At 34.6% G+C, this 17,249-nt stretch overlaps 2 protein-coding genes across 6 annotated transcripts; one reads left to right on the top strand and one right to left on the bottom strand.

Moving 5' to 3' along the window:
* The first annotated feature begins 2,630 nt into the window (after nt 1-2,630).
* Nucleotides 2,631-8,439, top strand: LOC147389795 (uncharacterized). 3 transcript variants are annotated; one of them, XM_086417847.1, is made up of 7 exons: nt 2,631-3,056; nt 4,056-4,280; nt 4,506-4,570; nt 5,042-6,629; nt 6,723-6,850; nt 7,019-7,208; nt 7,325-8,439. In XM_086417847.1, exons 2-7 carry the CDS (start codon nt 4,127-4,129, stop codon nt 7,915-7,917), a joined length of 2,718 nt encoding a protein of 905 aa, XP_086273973.1. In that variant the 5' UTR covers nt 2,631-3,056; nt 4,056-4,126; the 3' UTR covers nt 7,918-8,439. The 3 variants fall into 3 exon arrangements, with proteins under 3 accessions (XP_086273973.1, XP_086273972.1, XP_086273971.1); XM_086417846.1 differs by having other exon boundaries at nt 2,632-3,056; nt 4,095-4,280; nt 5,015-6,629; XM_086417845.1 differs by having other exon boundaries at nt 2,632-3,056; nt 5,015-6,629.
* A 276-nt stretch (nt 8,440-8,715) lies between these two features.
* LOC147389794 (uncharacterized) lies at nt 8,716-14,010 on the bottom strand. Of its 3 annotated transcripts, none has more exons than XM_086417850.1 (5): nt 13,278-14,010; nt 11,995-12,119; nt 9,745-9,824; nt 9,344-9,646; nt 8,716-9,143 (listed from the first exon to the last, which is right to left on the bottom strand). In XM_086417850.1, exons 2-4 carry the CDS (start codon nt 12,058-12,060, stop codon nt 9,376-9,378), a joined length of 417 nt encoding a protein of 138 aa, XP_086273976.1. In that variant the 5' UTR covers nt 12,061-12,119; nt 13,278-14,010; the 3' UTR covers nt 8,716-9,143; nt 9,344-9,375. The 3 variants fall into 3 exon arrangements, with proteins under 3 accessions (XP_086273976.1, XP_086273975.1, XP_086273974.1); XM_086417849.1 differs by having other exon boundaries at nt 11,995-12,122; nt 13,282-14,010; XM_086417848.1 differs by having other exon boundaries at nt 13,282-14,010.
* Between the last annotated feature and the right edge of the window lie 3,239 nt (nt 14,011-17,249).

Raw genomic sequence — 17,249 nt, 5'->3', positions numbered from 1 at the left:
ATCCACCTAATCATCTATAATTAACAACATAATTATATTAATTTTTCTTAGTTTTTGATCCCCAAATGTCACCATCATTGTATTTCATATTCGAGGTCCGTAACGTAACAATGGGATTAAGTTCATAATTATTATTATTCTTTTCGATCCCCTTGATCCAAAAAATGACGGGTGTTTAGAAAATAAACTAAGGGATTTAACAGTAATTAGTGTATGGAGTAATCATTGAAAAATATAATTTTTTTAACGGAACAACAGCGAAGGTCAACGAGTTGAAATTTTGGATTTTATACAAATGATTATACCATAATTTAAAGACAATATCCCGACATGTATTATTGAGATACATTTAAATCTTGACCGTTGGATTTTGTGTTTTAATGATCGTGATCATGGGGTTTGATCACTTGATCCTGATCCAATTATTATTATTACGGATAATATTATAATTTTATTGAATGCGGATGTATAATCTCTTTCAAGATTTTTATGTAAAAAATGATGAGACTTTATACTATTAGAAAAATCATATTGAATTTTTTATCCAAATATAAATTGTTATTTATATTTTTCTATATATCTTTAGAAACTTTATTTTGGACCATTAATTATAATACATATTGTAATTATTTTACTAACCCATCTACCCTTCTAAGTAAATTTTCTTATATTCTTATTTTTTATTGGTAATTCTATTTTTAATGAGTTCAATAACTTGGTGTTGATGTGATTTGAACTCAAGTCCATAGTATCAACACCCAAAGACTTTACCTCTTAAATTAATTGACATCTTCAATTTTCTTTTATTATTATTTAAAAAATATTTGTTATATTCTTAGTTATAAAATATAAATTTTAGGATATTTATTATATTTATGAGTCGTGATAATCTAACTCTCTTTTTTCAGACGTCCCTCTGTACGCCTCCATCATAAAATCGTAGATCATTTGCTTCAAGATGCACAAGAAAAAGATTTATGATTCTGTAAGTGCCAGATCAAGGAGCGTCAGATCATCATTAGTTTATTATTATTGACCATCTATTATAATAATAATAATAATAATAAATGAGGAGAGTGGTTATTGTCATATGTGGGCCTATTCCCTTCCCATGGGACAACTAAGTGAGTGCCATAGTCGTTAGGTAACACGTGTGGAGCCTGCTTTTGTTAGATTGGAGAGCTATATGTAACACTAGGGCCCAACCCAATTACATCAAGGTTAACACAGCTCCAGAAATACATGGCCGACACTTTCGTACTCCCTTAGAACCATACATCTTGTTGTGTTCATGCTTCATCAACACATGATGCAGTCACATATGCCTTCCATCATACCCAATCATCAATCAAACTTAATTTTCTATGATGTCTCCTTAGGTGATCTGACAAAACAATTTTTGTAAATAAATTTTGGATTTTGTTAACCTGTGCCCTGAGTCACACGTTAAAGTGCATTAAATACACCTTAAGTTCTGATTTTTATATGAAAATTTTTGTTTTTACCAAAACTGCCCCAATTGCTTGTCTCCTATGTCTATTTAATGCATTTTAACGCGTGCCCTCAAAAATTTAAATTTGAAAATTTTTCAATAGATGCAAAGGAAATAAGTGTGCTCATGGAAATAAATGTGTTATTGAGACATTTAAAAACTTAAGATTAAAATTATGTATTTTATGTCATATAATCCTACCATTAAAAAATCTTGTGTTCTAGATGAAGTATTTGATAAACCCTTATTACAAAGGGATTTAGACCAGTAGTTGGTCGGCTGACATATTGTATTGTAACTTCGAGCTCTTCGATTGTAGAGTAGATCATTAGTAGTACTTTTTTTTGTTCAGCTCTTACTACGATTTTTCTATAATCTTGATTGAGTCACTTTGAAAATCAATAATACCCAAATCATTGAGATTTCAAAGTGCAAATTATATGCCCCCTAAAAAAAAAATTCTTTAAAATCATGTTTAGTGATTATGAAAATGGATGGTCCCTCAACTCTTCAATTTAAATGGATTGGATTTAGATTTTTGCTGATGTGGCGGTATCTCAATTGTTCAAGACCACCACAAGGAACTACTGGAAAAAAGATCTGCTCCCCCTTGATTCAAGTCCAACTTATCCATTAAAAAAGATTAATAGAGCGAAAAAAAAAAACCACTAAGGGTTGGATTTCAACTTGGGTGTTAGTTTATTAAGATTCAATAAATGACCTAATAAAATCTAAAATTGGGATAATTGATTCTAGTTCATATCAATTTAATTTGGATTCCAATCAAATGGTATACCTAGTGATGCCAATCAACCATTACTTTGGTCCCAAAACAATTCCAAATCAAAATCAGATACTTTTAATCATCCTAAATTCATCATAATTCCTTAATTTGGAAATTTCGCAAAACTCTAAACTAATGGTCCACAAATACCCCTTAGATTATATATTCTAATTTCTACTATTTCTAATCTCTGCATCTATATATATAATAATTCTTTAATTTTGTGTCTTAAAAGGACACAAAAGTCCATTTACATGTCTTTTAAGGAAACAGCCCAACAAGACCCTTACTTATTTCCCAATAACTACCACGTAAATTTACAGATTTGCCCTTCCTCTGTCTTCCTCTCTAAGAGTCTAAGGCTCTATAACGTAGAAAAAGTTAGAGAGAGAATTTGCTTTGAGGATCGTTGAACGTGTAGATGCAGAGAGAAACTTTTCTTGAATCGAAAGCTATGCTGTAGTGGGGGCCATGGTCGTGGATGCAGTCCCAACTGTCGTGTTCTCTAGCACGCAAAGTCTCTAAAAGCACAAACAATAGCTCCTCTCCTCTTAGCTTTCTCTCTCTCTCTCTCTCTTACTCTGTATTTCTTCTCATCTCTCTGATACCCATCTTCATCTCTCCTTCCACTTTATCCAATCTTTTAATATTGATGTAATCGAAAGATTGGATTTTGATGTTCTGAGACGAAACTAGAGGAGAAAAGGAGGAGTTTTGGAGTTCTGGGTGTTCTTTATTTTCGGTCTTTAATGGCTGAAACTCGAGTTTGAAGAATTTCAGGTAAGTTCCTGCGTTTTTCCTTCGTTTCTTGTTGTTAGGAATTCATTACTTGTTGAAAAACAAAAACCCTTTTGATAATTCTATAATTCTGCTCTTGTTTTTTGCCTCTCTTTGTTCCACCCGAATTTTAATCAGTGACTCGGGCGAGTCATTACGATATCTGACTCGTTCCAGGTGAATACAGCAATAACAGTACATGAGACATTACTTAGTTGTTAGTAAACAATGTTCTGTTTTAGCTCTTGAATTGTGGATTTCTTCTGCTTGTTCTGTTCATTTCGTGTTGAATTTTGGTGACTCGGGACTCGGTTAGTGATTCATAATAAGCTCAATATTTGACTCGAATCATGTGAAAATGAATACCAAAAGAGTACATGGGGGATTTACAAGGCTAAATTGGCTCTGTTGTGCATGAAGTAGAAGAACAAGATTCTCATATTGAAAGAATCATTAATGGGGTCAAGCATTGCTGCCAGACGGTTAGAATTTAGATAATTAAGACTCAAACAATTGAGATCACAAGTTTGGAGCCCATCTTACCATTTAGGGAAAATTTTACCAACCTGAGTCACCTCAAGCCTTCGTTGGGCATATTCAACGAAGGTCGATTACAACCCCAGTTGGAAGAAATATTCAAATTGAAGGGTCCTAAAAGAACGAGAGGAAGACCCAAAAGAATGTGGATGGAGTCACTGAAAGCATATATGAATTCATTCTCAATAACAAAAGACTTGACTTTGGACATAATGGAATGGACGAACGGGATTCATTTAGCCAACCCCAAATCTTTAGGTTAAGGCATTTTGGATTTTAATTCTTTTAACATGTTTCAATAGGATCCCCTAATCGTCCCTTCCCAAAAGGGTAACATATACTTGTATCTTTGGTGTCGAAAATCTTTTTTTTCACTGAAAAATTGTTGTTTTATACATACAATTTTTACTTATAAAATGACTTTATAGATTACTTTTCTGGTTTCTCATTTTCCTTTTTGGTCAGGCTTGATGTGATTATATTAAGTTTGATTCGGATAAACAGAACGTTCTGGAGTTGAACGATCACCCGTAATCATGTCAAAGAGATCACAGAGACACCCTATACACTATGAAAAAGATCAGTCAGGTTGTGTGTGGGGTTTGATTAGTATCTTCGACTTTCGCTTGGGTCGTTCCACTCAAAAGTTGCTTTCAGATAAGAGACATGGAAGTAGCAGACGTGCTGTTGGTAAGAAACTCATTCTAACATTGCTATCAAGCTAACGACATTTCATTTACATGTATTTAGATTCTTAGTGGTGATCTGTCTAGAAGATTTATGTTTCTACACATATGGTGTTGCTTTCTGTTTTGTATGGGTTGTCTTTTGTTCTAAGAATAGTACTACATGTTGTGATACATGTCTTGAATCTATTTTGTTCGATATGTTGATTTGCTGATTTTTGTTCTGCAGGCGCTGGATATTTAAGGAGTATTAAGTTTTTGAACGATACTGATGAAAAGCGGCAAGGTGACAATGTAAGTGATGGTAACCTGTTTTAGGTTCAGATTGAATGCATACTTAGAATCATATGTGCATTACAGAATGAATTATTTTATAAGATGACCGTAGATTTTATTTCTCATTCTTTTTGTTTGATTAACATTGTTTCATTGAAGACAAAAATCAGGAATATATTTCAATAAAAAAAAAATCTAACATTTCAGTAGTAGTTATTTCGATGTGGTTCTCTATCGGGTACATCGGCAGATAAAACTCATTGACCTTTCTAAGATTACAATTAAAACTAGTGAAATCACATGGATTATTCATTTATGTATTTAACGTGTGATGGAAGTTTGGAATTTCTATTATGTGTATTGGGTCTCTCCAACTTCAAAATGTAGAGTTGAATCCTTGCTATGGATTTTTTTTTTTTGCTATATATATGAATTAGTAATTTTAAGTTTTAAATCTTTCAGGATGGTGATGAAATTAAAACGTCGCAGGTTGAAATTAGACAGAAAAGTGTAAAGGAATTCATGGAAAAAGAAATCTCCTGTGATGCTGCAGTGGAACAAGAACGATCTGATTTGGAACATAGAGGGAAGAAACGTAAACAGACAAACAAGACTCAAAAAGTCGCATGCGATATACATGTCCATGATTCCAAAGCTTCTGCAAGCTTAGAATCACAAGAGTCCAATAATCTTAATCCAGTCGAACAATTTCAACATTTCGACCTATATGCATTAATGGAAGAGTTCTGCAGTCAGATACATCACCATCAAGAAATATGTACACCCCATGAGAATGATGGAGATTCTTTTGATGTACAAAAAAGTAGTAATTCTCCCAAACATGACCATCTTGATGAGCTTAAAACGCAGTTGGTTCAAGAAAAAATGAGTGAAGTAGTTGAGGCCTTTCTAAATCAGAAGTTCACAGATGCCAAACAATTCATGGACGCGTTAGAGATACTAAATTTGAACAAGGAATTGCTTGCAAAACTCCTACAGGATTCAAACTCACCACGGATGAATCACGATCAAGACTTGCGAGAACCACCATCAGAGGAAGTCAAGCAAAATAAGTTGTCGGTAGAAGCAAAATTGTCAGAAGAGGAGATTGGCGATTCAAGGCAAGGTGAGAAACTTGAGTGTCGTAAACAGGTTCGGAAACAAAATATGCACAATTTTTTCAAGAGAAAGGTCAAGTCCTTAAGTAGAAAGGGAATTGATAGTCCTCCTAAGGCTTCAAATCAAATAGTTGTTTTGAAGCCCAGCTCAAACTCCTCACCTCAATCTCATTACAGTTTGAGAAATAAAGAGCAGAGTGGAAGACTCAACTCCCAATTTTCTATCAGTGAAATTAAAAGGAAGTTGAAACACGTCATGGGAGAGAGTAGAAAGGAGAAACATTGGATTTCTATGGATGGAATTCTACATAAAATTCCTTCTAAGCGTCAAGACTCCATGAATGGTGGTAAAAGAATTGCAAGAAGAGAATCGCCAAGTCAAACCCATTTACATGTCGAAAGAACAATTGATCCTTCTACCATTCATGAGAGTGGAGATCATGATGTTGCTTCGACCAGTGCTGATAATTGTCAAAACTTAACGTGGACAACATATGAGTATCCCAATCAGAGAGAATCTAACATCTATGTTGAGGCCAAAAAACATCTTGCAGAAATGTTGAACAATGGGGATGAAGAATATGGGAATTCGTCGAACCGACAAGTCCCCAGAACCCTTGGAAGAATATTGTGTCTGCCGGAATACAATGTGTCACCTGTATTAAGTCCTGGAAGGGATGGAGAGAACAGCTTTATAACTGCACAAATGAGATTCACCCCCGATAGAAATCTTCAAATTGTCGGTGAAGATATAGGGCAACCTGAAGAAGATACCAAGGCCAACCATTTTAGTCCATCAAGGTCGGACTCAGTGGTTTCACCATGCACCAACGATGGCAATAAACCTGAGATCGAACTTCAATTAAATGACTCAAATCCAGATACCTCTGACGAGCTTCTTTCGGCTACTAAAATTGAGGAGAAAGACATTTCTTCTAGAGGAGACTTAAGTCCAAAAGGTATCATCATCTTTCCTCTAAATCTATAGTGAATTTTTTTTTAATAAAGTTCATATTTATGCCTTGAGGTGATGATTCATAAAATTTGTGCAGGTGGTATGGAGATTTTAGAAATAACTGACGCCGTTTGCCTGGAAGACGGTAACTTCTTGGATGAACCCTCAGAATCAAATAGTACGCCACTCCTGGAGGAAGAAGGATCGTCCAATTGTGTGGGACTGGTAAAGAATTGTTTCTTAATTTATGTTTCGGTTTTTTCAAAATGTTTTTTTTTGGCGAGTTGAAAAGCACGTCAATCGATCAACCTTGATGTGTTTTATTGGCAATGTGCCTTGTGTTTCTATCCTATTAGAATCTGCTGTTCAACCTACATTTTTGTTATTTTCCAGGACTCATCCTCTAAGGATCAACCACAACCATCTTCATCGGGTTCCTTCTTGCCAAGCTGTTTAGTCATCCAGAAAATCGAAGCTCTGGAGAGCATCAACGATGGACCAGAACGACCAAGTCCAGTATCTGTTCTTGAGCCATACTTCTTAGAAGAAGTTATCAGTCCTGCAAGCACCATATCCCAACCTGGTAAGCTTCCCGATGAGAACTATAGCAAGTCATCTCATTTTTCGCAAACCCCGATATTTGGGATAAGGACGTAAGTTGTTTATTTAGCTTATATTTTACAATGAACGTGTTTTCAGCTGAGCTGCCAATGCAACCACTACGAATTTGTTTTGAAGAATACGAGTCCTGTACTCTAATTGTAACCCCTTCAGATCAGGAGAACTATTTAAGAGCTTGTATGGAAGACAAGGAGCCTACATTTGAGTATGTAAGAGCAGTGCTGCAAGCTTCTGACTTGAGCTTAGATGAATTCTTGGGGAAGTACCATTCTTCATACCAGCCACTCAATCCATCCTTGTTTGATGATGTGGAGTTCTTGCCCAGCCCACTTTGTGGTGATCGTGAGCTCCTTTTCGATTGTATCAATGAAGCTCTTGTCGAGTTATTCAAGCATTATTTGGGTTGCTCCCCATGGGTAGCATTTGTCAACCCCAACATCCGGCCAATCCCGGTGGGGGAAAATCTCATCCGAGAAGTATGGAAAGGCATCGATTGTGAGCGTTCTCCACAGTTTCTGCCAAGCACATTAGACCAGATTGTTGGAAAAGACATGGAGAAAGCAAGAACATGGATGGACCTACGATTCGATACAGATGGTATTGGAACTGAGATAGGAGAGATCGTTCTAGAAGAATTGATCGAAGATGCCATATTTGATTTGTGCAGCTAAATCAGTATACTAGCATGGTGTTTCCATGCTATCTTCCAAGTTGGAAACAGCAAATTTCGGTCGGCTGCTGTGAAACACAACCCAGATTTTGATTTCTTTTCAAAATCTGATTTGCCTACTCAACACTTCTCACACAGCTAAAATGGCATCCATTGACCAATGAACTCTTCTTTTAGAACGTTCGGCATAATCTGAATGTCGTGAGCACTCGAACTGATTTGAGGTCTTAGCCATCAACAGAAGGGTCCCATCTGCACCATATTCTTAATCGGTTATATCTCAACCGTGATTGGAGGGTTGGAGGCAAAATCTAATTCCTGGGAGTAGAAGCATTCTTCTTATCATTTTAGGTTTGGTGAATTTTTTTTCTTTCAAGGTTGTTGATTGAGAATGGATTTCTGTAACTAGTTCTGACTTTTTGACCATTTCTTTTCTTCCCCAAGAATTATTTTCCCATTCTATCAATAGGTTTGCATAGCGTGAAATTGTACTTAGGAAATAGTAAGAAAAAATATTTGAATCCTTTGTGCATTTACATATATAAGAAACAATTTAAAAATAAAAATAAAAACTTAAGGATATTTTTGTTCATAGAAATCGTTACCAATGTCAAAAACAAAAAATCATTTTAAAAGAGGATAATTAAAATAACCATCTTAAACCATTAAAACTCTTTTCTATTGGTCAAAATTTTAGTGACGCCCTATGGACTTGAAGGCCCAGACATACTGCATTCGCTAGAACATTGTCTCAGTTGTCTTGGGATCAGGAAGGAATCAGGACAGTAGACTCTGAAGCTAGTAAGAAGCCCAAGATATATGGAGCTGTTACAGCATATTACATCTTATTTAGTATGACATAATGAGTATCAATAAAAGATTTTCCAAAGAAAAACTAAAAATTCAACCATACCTCATACATCATCCTAAAAGATTAACAAAATCGATTATGCATTTAAGGTCATTATAAAAAATAAAAATAATAATTACGGTTTAAACTTGGTCACATATAATCGGGCAGATAGGACATAGCAGAATTATATACTCAACCCAAATGTTGCATCAGTTTCAGACCAAATTGTTCAACCGAATTTCGTGCAAAGCATGCTCATTCATGAAGCTCCTGTTCCACATCAACCAAGTAACACGTGCAGAAGCGAGAAAGTTCAGTTTGATTGAGGATGTAGTTAGAAAAATCCTCGAATTCTCCGCATATTCATTATACTCCTGCAATAAGCACCTTCAGTATAAGATCTTGACAGATCACTAACGATAAGGATTTTATATTTTCAAAATTGTTTTGAGGTTTTCAGTTCTAAAATATTTTCAGATGCCAATGACAACAGAAATAACTCAGTGCATGAAAATACTTGTACAAAGAAGAAAGTGGTATAATGGAAACACGATAGAGGTTTCTAGAAACACACCTTGTATCTCAATCGGACAATGCAACTACATGTCACTTTTGTTTCTTTTTTGCCTGTAAAGATGAAGCTGGGAAGGTCGGTCTCTTCTTGGTAAAAGCATTGCTTCTGCTCTCTGGATCATCGTCATCGTCATCATCATTGTCACCAGCATGTCCAACATTTCTATCTGATGAGTTGGACTCCTCTATATTTTTGGCAGCTCGCCTTTTTTCAGCTTCCAACTTGGCACGTAATTTCCTTTCGACGGGATCAGCTGAAGCTCCCATGTAAGACTTTAGTGCTACTTTTGCCCCTAGTCCAAGCCTTCAGAAGGTATGAAAAAAAAAAAACTTTTACAAACCCATGACCGGCAAAACTTCGTAATTATGATGTTACAAAAATACCACAAATATAATAATAACCTGGCGGGTCGACTCTCGAGTTCCACTTCAGCTGATTCATCCATTGTTGATCCTCTCATATTGTCAACCCATGATTCAGCCTGAAAATAAGTTGCAGTTTGTAAGTGCTAAAGGGCGCTACAACATTTGTCAACAACACGACGTCATCATTCAAAGCCTTGTTGGTTGTTTTGTTGCCAACATTAAATACATACAACCATTGTCAGCAAAAATGCGAATGTAAAACATGTCGTATAGAAAACCAGTTGACATCTAAACTTTTTTGTTGGCATCGGAACTTTGAAGAAGTAGAACCAAAACGACAGTAAAATACCCAAGAAAAATTAATGATCAGCATAAACGATTCAAGAAGGATTAAGGAAGTTGCATCATATGTCTCTTCCCTCAAGCAATTCAAAGAGTCTTATATAAAATTAATATTTTATTGGTCAAAAAAGCAGAGTGCAATGAACACAATTGTCCATCACATAAAACTTATTTTCTCCATTAATAGAAAAATGGTGCCTTCTCCATGTCAATATGCAATCTTACAGATGCAGACCTTCTTAGGGTTTTCAGTTCATTTTTTCTTGCTACCTGTAATTATGATTATACCTGTATACATATGAGTGTTCTTTTTGAGGTTCTCAAGACTTGTAACTAGTTATGAAGGTGCCAGCTTGCTAAGTTGGTAAGGTCTGTGAGGGACCTGGGTTCAAAACCTCACCCACTAATTAGTAATCACTAACCCACTAGCCTTTTTCTTTTGTTTAAAAAGTAGAAACATCACAACATAGTTATCATCATTATTGTAAAAGCACTATCAGTGGATTTGATAAACACCAAAACCTAGTAGAAGGTTTCAGAAATCCACAGAATTTGAGTTTTTAACAAATAGGGAAATAGGAAACCTTTAACATCTTCCCAAAATAGCTTTAACTCTTGTTGCACTAGGGATTCCAATCAAGCTTTGAAAGTCGAATATACACATCCATCCTTCTTCAGTCTTAAGCATGATGGGGCTACCTTGTTCTTGAATTTGCTACCATTGCCATATAAGCTCCTAACATCTTTTTTTTTTTATAAGTATAAAATTATATTAAAAAATAAGGAACACAGAAATACAAAGAGAGAAGGCCGAGATAGCCCCTCAGAAAAGAAAAGTAAGAAGAACCAAAAGCAGGGCAAGCTCCTAACATCTATCAAAACTCGTCCTTTTGAATTGATTTTTTTTTTTTCAAAACCAAACCCCACATCATCAATGTATTCTTATTAATTTGTAAGATAATCTTATATAGTCAGCTCTTCTTTCAACTTTATGATTATTATATATTTCCAACTATCAAAAAGTTGGGAGAAAAGGAGTAAATTGTAGAGTCTCACTAGATAATCTGCCTAACCCAGCAGAAAAAAATCTAGCAAGAATTATTGAAAATCCCTAAGGAATCAAAATACCAAAGATCAAAGGAGAATTTTTTTTTCAAAAATATCATAACATACGCAATTTGGGAAAAGTTCAATTCTCCCTTTATCCTCACACATGATGAATCCATTCAAAGAAAATGCCTTCCATGAATGTGATTATATACTCTAAAGATTTTTTTAAACACAAACGTCAAACAAATCTTTCATCTTACAATAAGCAAACATCCGGAAATCTTAGAGATTGGTGACCAAGCACCTAGAACCACTGGTTAAGTTATGGTAAATCGAATTAGCAGAATGATCTTTTTGGTCTTCTTGCACAATCTTTTAACCTTTCAATTGCTAGAAAGAAATTTTTCCTTGGGGAAATTGAGAACATTCCAGCAAGCAACAAACTCAACCTCTTTAAGATTTATACAAACATGCGCACATACATATAAGATTCTTCTTAGAGACCACATACCATGTGACCTTATGCTTTACCCTTTGAAAATGTTCACCGGTTATCCTGTATGAACAAATGGCCATGCCTTATTTGTACCAGCTTTACTTTCTTGCAATTTCTTTCATTTTTGTTTTTTAATAGTTGCTATGTAACTAGGAGTCACTGACACCCCATCTTCTGAAAATCTATCATGTCATGACGCTTTTTCAAACATATTCTAATTAATTCAAATAGCTTGTTTTCAACTACCATTAGTGTAGTTTTTAATATCATTTTAATGTTAAAAAACTTATATGAATGCATCATTTTAATATACAACCTATAACCTGAACCAAAGTATTAAAAGAAAATCTGCTTTATATTTTTTTTTTTTGTATTTAAAAAGAAAGAAAAACACTTACCAGTTTTAGACCCTTCTCCAATTTCACCAGTTTTGGAATAACTTTCACTTTTGATGTTGTCTCCATACTCCTTAACAACTTCCAATCACAACCACCAATTAAAATTCCAAAAATCAACGAACCCTCTGCTACAAAAATAAAATAAAAGACAAATGATTTTTTGACCCATAACATACAACTCAAAACATGAATATGAAAATTATGTGTTCTAATCCTAAATGTTCCAATCTCAAACATATGTACTTACATACTAACAAATGTGAAAAACTAACATGATAAACATGCATACATACATAACTCACACATGTAAATGTGCATAACTATGCACATGTAAGGTGTATCAAGATGCACTACATAGGGTAGTTATGTAACTAACTTGTAACCACATTCTCTATTTAAATCTCACTAGAGATCAACAATTCAACATTATCTGGGTTAATTCGTTTATCAAACAATCACATGGTATCAGAATCATGGTCGGTCTAGATTTTACGATCTGACTGGCCATGATCTTGACTTCTCTCCTGGATCCTAGCCATTATCCTTCCATTCTCATATCCTTCAGGTCAAATTCTGTCTCATAAGCATTTTATCAAACAGAAAACGTTTTGATCTCTCTAAGAGCCAGCTTGCTCACCGCATCATGCATGAATCTGCTCTTGTTCACGTTGATTGTGTTTTCAAACGATGATTTAGTTCTCAAACCAAAATCCAGCACTTTGTTTCAGTGGTGAGATTGAAGATGATCTCAAAATTCGGTCAACTTACATACGTAGCGAATTCCCAAGCCCACTTCACTCTAACATAAAACTTCTTCTTGAATCAAAGAATTGTCTTAGATAAGGATTCTTACACATTTCACACCTAAAGTCCTAAACCACCCTAAAACCCAATTATTCAATTTAAGAAACAATTTTTCTAAATTCTTAATGGCATAATCTGCATCTCTAACAAGCCGTGCAAAGCACATCATGTCTCCCTATTCTCACTGCTTCATTGAGTTCATACAACAAACATGTTATGCACACTTCCAAGTTTCTTCAAACCGTCCATTTTCTCCAAAACCATCCAACAAAAAGAATTAGACAATTGATTTTGTGCCTTCTACCCTCTCGGATGGAGCCCATTCTACAAATTGTGAGATTAAAAAAAAAAAAAAAGTTGTCTTTGAAGTTCTTCAAAACCTTCCAATCTAGGTCCTTGTTGACATGAAAAAGCATACGTCGGTTACACACACAAAAACCCTAATTCACCAACAAGTTCAATTAAGATAAGAGAGAGACCTACCGGCGTAGCAAGCGTGTTTGGCTTGCCAAGTTGAGAGCTTTCAGTCGATCGAATTCGATTATTTTTTGCCGAACCAGTCAACTACCACAAGTAAACGAATCCCTCGGCTACACAGCACCTACCTCTCTCTGTCTCTGGATCTGTTTTTAGGGTGTACCAACTAGGGTGCAACTTGGTTCGGGTTGGTTCGGGTTAGAGCAAAATCAGAACCGAACCGACCAAGATCGGTTCCACTATATAAGAACCAGAATCGAACCGAAGTGTTCTAAAACCGAACCAACCCAAACCGATCTTAATTAGGTTTGGTTCGGTTCGGTCGGTTCCATGAGATTTACGGTTTGGTCGTAAATCGTAGCCGCGGAGAGAGAGAGAGAGAAAGGGGGGAGGAACCTGTCGCAGCCGGTGGTCACAGCCGCAGATCGCGCCTCAGGTCACCGATCAAGACGCAGCCGCAGAGAGAGAGAAAGAGCGATGGCAGGAGTTGGCAGCAGGTCGCAGAGAGAGAGAGAGAGAGCGGTTGGCACTGGTGGCGGATCGCAGAGACGAGAGAGAGAGAGAGCGCAGAGACGAGAGAGAGAGAGATGAGAAAGACGAGAGAGAGACAGAGTAGCCGCTGGCGGTGGATCGCAGAGACGAGAGAGAGATAAGAGAAACGAGAAAGAGAGAGACAGCAGCCGGTGGCGGCGAATCGCAGAGACGAGAGAGAGAGCGCAGAGAGTGAGAGAGATGAGAGAGCCGAGGTTTTATATAAAAAAAATGAAAAAACAAATATATATATTATATATATATATATATATAGGGTCCCTTTCAGCAACAAACATTTTGACAAACATTTTGGCAAAACATTTTTCAAAACATGGGTTAGAGGTTTTGGAATGGGCTGATTTTTGGTGAGGATGATCTCTACGGTGAGGAGATCATCCTCATCAAAAATCAGCCCATTCCAAAACTTCTAGCCCCATGTTAACAGGTTGAAAAATTGTGGACCGTCCATTTTTTGTAAACCATTTTTGATGGGTTAGAAGTTTTGGAATGAGCTGATTTTTGGTGATGATGATCTATTCCCTGTAGAGATCATTCTCACCAAATCAGCCCATTCCAAAACCTGTAACCCATATTTTCAAAAATGTTTTGCCAAAATGTTTGTCAAAATGTTTGTTGCTGAACATTTCCCATATATATATATATATATATATAATATATATATATATATATATATATATATATATATATATTATTTTAAATTAATTAATTCGGTTTTCGGTTTGGTTCGGTTTTTTATATTATCTGAACCGAAAACCGAATCGAATTTATCGGTTTTTTATTTTTTAAATCCGAAATCGAACCAAATTCAATCTAAACCGAACCAAATCAAACCAAATCTCACGATTTGATTCGATTCTCGGTTTGAACCGAATTAAGTTGCACCCTGCTACCAACCTCACCCCTCTCTCTCTCTCCTTTCCGCTCTTTTTCTATTTATATGTTTTATAAATACAGGAAGACCCCTTTAATTTGGATTTTTTTCTTTGTTTTCTATCTTCATTATTTTTATAAAAAACAGGGAAAACCTCTTTATTTTATTTTTGTATTTCTTGTTCGCTTCTTTATTTTGTATTTTTTAAAACTTCTATTCTTTCTTTGTTTGGAAATTTTTTGTTTTTTATGTTTTGTTTTGAAATTATTTTATTATTCTTTTTTAAAATATTTTTTTGGTGGTTTTTTTAATTTGATTCGTGTATATATTTTATCTTTTTGATCCAATAATGATTAAATTATTATATTTATAAAAAGTATAATATTTGGGATATCCACATCTTTTATGTCTCTAAGCCATGGAGAGAAATATATACACTATCACAAAAATTTGGAAGATGTATGTTAAAAGACACCTTTTAAGTTGTTATTTATGTAATTTTATTGCTATTTTGAAATTGTTTGAATGTTTGGGAATTAAAAATGGTTAAAGTTGTCATAAAGTAAGATAATAGAAGAGTAACAAATTTGCTTGAATAAGAAGAAGACTGAATTCATACATGGCAAAGAATATATATATTTGTAAGTATGAACTATGTCCTTTGAAAAACCATAACCAGAGAGGGAAAACACTTTGGGCTTTTCTAGTGTCCAATGAACAGTTGAGATGGAAGAGGAAAACCTTTTTTTCTTAGTGATAGTTTATTTAAAAGGAATCATGATCCATAACCCATTCTTGTAGAATAGGAACGGTGTCTACATGGCAGATTTTAATTAGAGTTCAAAATACATTGGACTTCTAACGAAATCGTCTTTTGTATTACAAGTCGCCCCCATACATCATATGTTGCTATACGAATAGGACACAATGCTGGATCGCTACTCTTTAAAACCCCCCAATATCTATAGCATAAAGATAGGGTGAATCTAAATTATGAGTCTCGTACACTGTTAATTGTAATTCTCAAAATATATTTTTCCATTGAATTCGCCAATTTTATAATCAATGAATATGCTGATAAAAAATCAATGATTTTGCCATATCAACAATCTCGTCAATAATTATTAGCAAATTCATTGAGTGTAAAACTGACCAATTCACCAAAGAAAAAAAACATGTTTTGGGAATAAAAATGAACAATGTACTGGAATCAGAATTTCGTCAAAAGTTGTGCATGTTTTGAGATATATCACATGGAGATAAGGGACATTCTATTTGTATCCCAACTTTATGCTTAGTTCACCCACTTTCTTTTATACATTACATCCCACTCCAAAATGTATTTTAGGTGAATGAAATGAATACAAAGGGTGGGTGCAAATAGCCTTGCCTAGAGATGATCTGGGCTATCAATAGATGATAGGATTCGAATCAAATTAATATCAATTTGGTATTGATCCAATAAGGATCAAAGACTAATCCGATAAGTATTGGATTGAACCCTTATTGGATCAGGTTTTTATTGGATTCACTATTATGATTCAGATTTGGTCTATTAACAATCGGATCCGGATTAGGCCAAACCCTATTTTATATACAAAATCTAAATAATTTTCATATATCTCAATAAATAGATAATATAATTTATATACTTTCTAACATATTATCGAATCGGGACATGGTAAATCCATATCCGATCCAAAAAGATATCGAACTGAAACATTCTCAAATCAAATCCTTATCAAAATCCAAAACATTAATCTAGATCCAAAGTTATCAAAACGAATTAGTATTTAGGTCTAATCTGTCACACCCTAAAAATTTTGAACCTCAACCCGATCCATGACCCAGTTCAAGATCCTAATTTAAGGATATGAGAAGAGACAAGAACCATTGAATCATATCAATTAGATATATAAAAAAAAAAGAATTAAAATAAACAGAAATTAATGCTTATCAAAATTGAGAGCTTCATTCTATAACCCAATCAAAATGTCATGCATAATAATATTTTTTGGGTACTTATTACAATCAACCAAAATATAACAAAACAAAATAAAATTGTTTTAAATTTGATTTCTAAAGAAACTAAACAACTAACTTAAAAAAATTTAAACTATCTCCGTTATTGATTCTGCATCGTCCAACTCTAATTTCAATACTCATTATCTAAATAAAAAAATTCGAGAGAATCGATAAGCTAAAGCTTCTAGGAAAGTCAATGCTATACTAACATTTATGCATACATACATACAAATAAAAAAAATATATATGATCATGTTAATATCAAGTAATCAAGTCATTTCAAAATAATCAATGCATGCAATAATAACTAATTTTCCTACTGGCTTAACCATTATCATCATCACCGATTTTTTCAATAGCTCAATCAAACTCTCTATTCCAAAACAATCAATGTATGCAATGATGACCAATTTTTTCACTGACTTGACCATTACCATTATCACCGATTTTCCTAATAGCTAAGTCAAACTTTCTATTAAAAAACACGGAACCTTCCTCGAGAGCCTTCAGGGTCTTTTACCCAATG

This window comes from Akebia trifoliata, chromosome 12 (assembly GCF_017979445.1).
Source record: "Akebia trifoliata isolate Shusen 1 chromosome 12, ASM1797944v1, whole genome shotgun sequence".
Classification (NCBI taxonomy): domain Eukaryota; kingdom Viridiplantae; phylum Streptophyta; class Magnoliopsida; order Ranunculales; family Lardizabalaceae; genus Akebia; species Akebia trifoliata.
The sequence above is the reverse complement of the archived record's forward strand: the minus strand, read 5'-3'. Positions and strand labels throughout refer to the sequence as shown.